The sequence below is a fragment of the Polistes canadensis genome, unplaced genomic scaffold (genome assembly GCF_001313835.1).
Source record: "Polistes canadensis isolate GaletaPanama2010 unplaced genomic scaffold, ASM131383v1 scaffold_310, whole genome shotgun sequence".
NCBI lineage: Eukaryota > Metazoa > Arthropoda > Insecta > Hymenoptera > Vespidae > Polistes > Polistes canadensis.
The window spans coordinates 28,971-32,053 of NW_014569857.1; the positions used below are offsets into that span (position 1 = coordinate 28,971).

General features: G+C 33.2%; 1 protein-coding gene across 1 annotated transcript in view; it reads right to left on the reverse strand.

Annotated features, from left to right (window-relative positions):
- The window catches only part of LOC106791472, a 43,244-nt gene that overhangs the window by 14,669 nt on the left and 25,492 nt on the right, over positions 1 to 3,083 (reverse strand). Inside the window, exons 11-12 of the mRNA XM_014757112.1 lie at positions 2,649 to 2,812; positions 2,424 to 2,571 (exon numbers count right to left, since the gene is read on the reverse strand). Of these exons, the coding sequence (XP_014612598.1) occupies positions 2,424 to 2,571; positions 2,649 to 2,812 (312 nt within the window). The remainder of the gene's footprint in view (positions 1 to 2,423; positions 2,572 to 2,648; positions 2,813 to 3,083) is intronic.

Sequence of the window (3,083 nt, forward strand, 5' to 3'; positions counted from 1 at the left end):
AAAAAAATTATTTTTTTCTCTCATTGACGTTATTTTTTTACTCTTATGGACGTTTTTTTTGATACTAAAATATGACAACTTCAAAAATACAATGAGTTTAAAAGTTACGTCCAGTTGATACAATGTGAAAATTTTATGCATAGAATAACTAATTAAAATATATAATTCTCCCTTACTTCAAGCTTTAACTGGTCAATTTAGTCATTCTCTAAATTAACGGATTTCACACTTTAACAATAACATTAATAMAAATAATAAATAATAAAAAATAATAAAATAATTCGGATATTTCATATTTTGCCAAAAAACGCGAAGATTTTTTACATAGTGTCCTGTAATTAGTGATACAAGCGGGTATTGACTGAGATTCCACACGAAAAATTGTGTCGAAAATGTAGAATTACAATTCGTTCATACGAAGCTTTGTTTTCGAGAAAAATATTATATATTTAGAAATTCATATATATATATATATATATATATATATATACATTGGATTGGCAAGAAAGTAATTGCGGATTTTGATTATAGATATCTCACTCCCATTATTATAATACTCGTTAATGTTATGATTTTCTTTTTATTATATATGTTATCTGTAATCCTTACTTAACGTTATGAAATCATTGCGCAGATATTATCTTAATGCTCTTTCTTTATTTGAATATTAATATGGAGTGCAAAAATGAACATTTTCGCCGTATCTTGCTTTATTATTTCCGTAAAGGAAAGAACGCAAGGCAAGCCGCAAAAAAGATACGTGATGTGTATGGTGATGAAGCCCTTAAAGAAAGGCAATACCAAAATTGGTTTGAAAAATTCCATTCTGATGATTTTTCTCTTAAAGATAATCAACGTTCAGGTCGACCAGTTAAGCTGAATGAGGATGAAATCAAAACAATCTTCGAAGCAGATCGTCACGTAACTACATGGGAGGATGCAGAGAAGGTAAATGTTTCACATACAACCATTGAGAATCATTTAMAACGTGTTGGGCTCGTTAAGAAGCTTGATATTTGGGTTCCGCACGATTTGAAAGAAATTCATCTGACACAGCGTATCAACGTTTGCAAATTATTGCTTAAACGCAATGAATTCGATCCGTTTTTAAAACAAATCATCACTGGAGACAAAAGTAGATTGTATACAACAATGTCAATCGAAAACAATCGTGGTGCACGCCTAATGAGTCATCGCAAACCGCTTCAAACGCAAATATCACACAAAAGAAGATTCTGCTCTCAATTTGGTGGGATTGGAAAGGTCCGGTGTATTTTGAGCTGCTTCCAAGAAACCAAACCATTAATTCGGAGGGCTACTGTCGGCAACTAGACAAATTAAATGCAGCAGTCAAGGAAAAGCGACCAGAATTGGTCAATCGTAAAGGTGTCATTTTCCACCAGGACAATGCTAGGCCGCACACATCTTTGGCCACTCGGCAAAAATTGATGGATATTGGTTGGGAAATTATGTTACACCCACCATATAGCCCTGATCTTGCACCATCGGATTACCACTTATTTCGATCTCTGGACAACTCCCTCYGTGGTAAAACTTTTAATGATGATGACGCTGTAAAATCGCACTTACTTCAGTTTTTGGCCAAAAAAGATGAGACATTCTACGAACGTGGAATTTTCAAGTTGTCAGAGAGATGGCAAAAGGTCATCGAACAAAATGGACTATACCTCATAGATTAGAGTTCATTACAAGTAAAAAAAAAAACGCTTTTATTTTATGGAAAAAATCCGCAAGTACTTTCTTGCCAACCCAATATAATACGCGTGCACCAGTTTTAGATTCAGCTTGGAGAATTTTACTATCTTTTTTTCGGATTTTTTGTGCATGCGTTTTTACATTCCTGTTTTGATGTTTACAAACATTGTCAATACGATGATATCAGTTCTATTATTATGCTTTTAATTTTCATGATTACAACAAGTTGAGTAAAGTGTACAAATAAATGACAAATGTTCAAACATATTTTTCTTGAAAATAATCTCATAGAAAAAAATCAATCACTACCCGCTTGTACCATCAATTAAATGATACTCCGTATATAGTACAGTTTGAACATTCTATAAAATGCCTACTTTATTATGTTATACACATTAATGGTAACAAATATATCCCATAAAAATATATAACGTGCAATGTATAAATCAGTACGCTGTTGGCAACTTTGATTGAAATTAATTATGCACGTGGCGTATTAATAGGACGAGTAGGGTCATTTACATGACATTTTAAATTGTAATAGAAAAAGAAAAAGAAGAAGAAGAACAAGAAAAAAAAAGCAATGAAAATTCTCGGCCATGCAAAAATACGAGAAACTTTCCATGCGAATCTCGGCCTTGGAACCATATTATTGTTATTTTTAATAAAACAGTTATAAATTATTAAAAAACCGTGTATTGACTCACGTTGTCTTTTACAAGCGGATTTGCTCCTAAATGAAGTAGAAGATTGTAGTAGTGGCCGTTATCGGCTAAAGTTGCTGCATAATGCAATGGCGTTCTACCGTCGAGATCGATCGCATGTGCCGTTTCCGGGAATCTTCCTGCCAGGTATCTAACATAAACGGTACATCAAAATTTAAAACGATTGCCGTTAAATCGATACAAAGTGGAAAGTAGTGAACAACTAACCTAATAACAGCGGTATTTCCGAATACTACTGCAACGTGAAGAGCTGTTGCACCATGGGGAGACGATCCGTCTCTCGCAATTGCAAATTTGCGACGATCCAATGCACTTTGCAAATCCCTCAGATTTCCTTCACGGGCTGCCATGTGTACGGCATGAATTTTTCCCTTTTAAATAAAAGATAATATGTTTTATAATAGGTTTTATCCTACCTCGCGTATATGTCAATCATTTAAGGGGGTATTCTGGTCTAGAGACATAAATTTTAGGTCATTTTTGGAGTGCTGTAAAAAAAAAGCAATCAATATTTTTACTATCCATTTTTTTATACATTATTTATTAACATTAGAAGAATACAAAAAAAAATTAAAAAGTCAAAAAAATCCAAAATCCTGTTAATTATCAGCTGATGAAGTGGGGAGTCTCAAAAATTTGGTG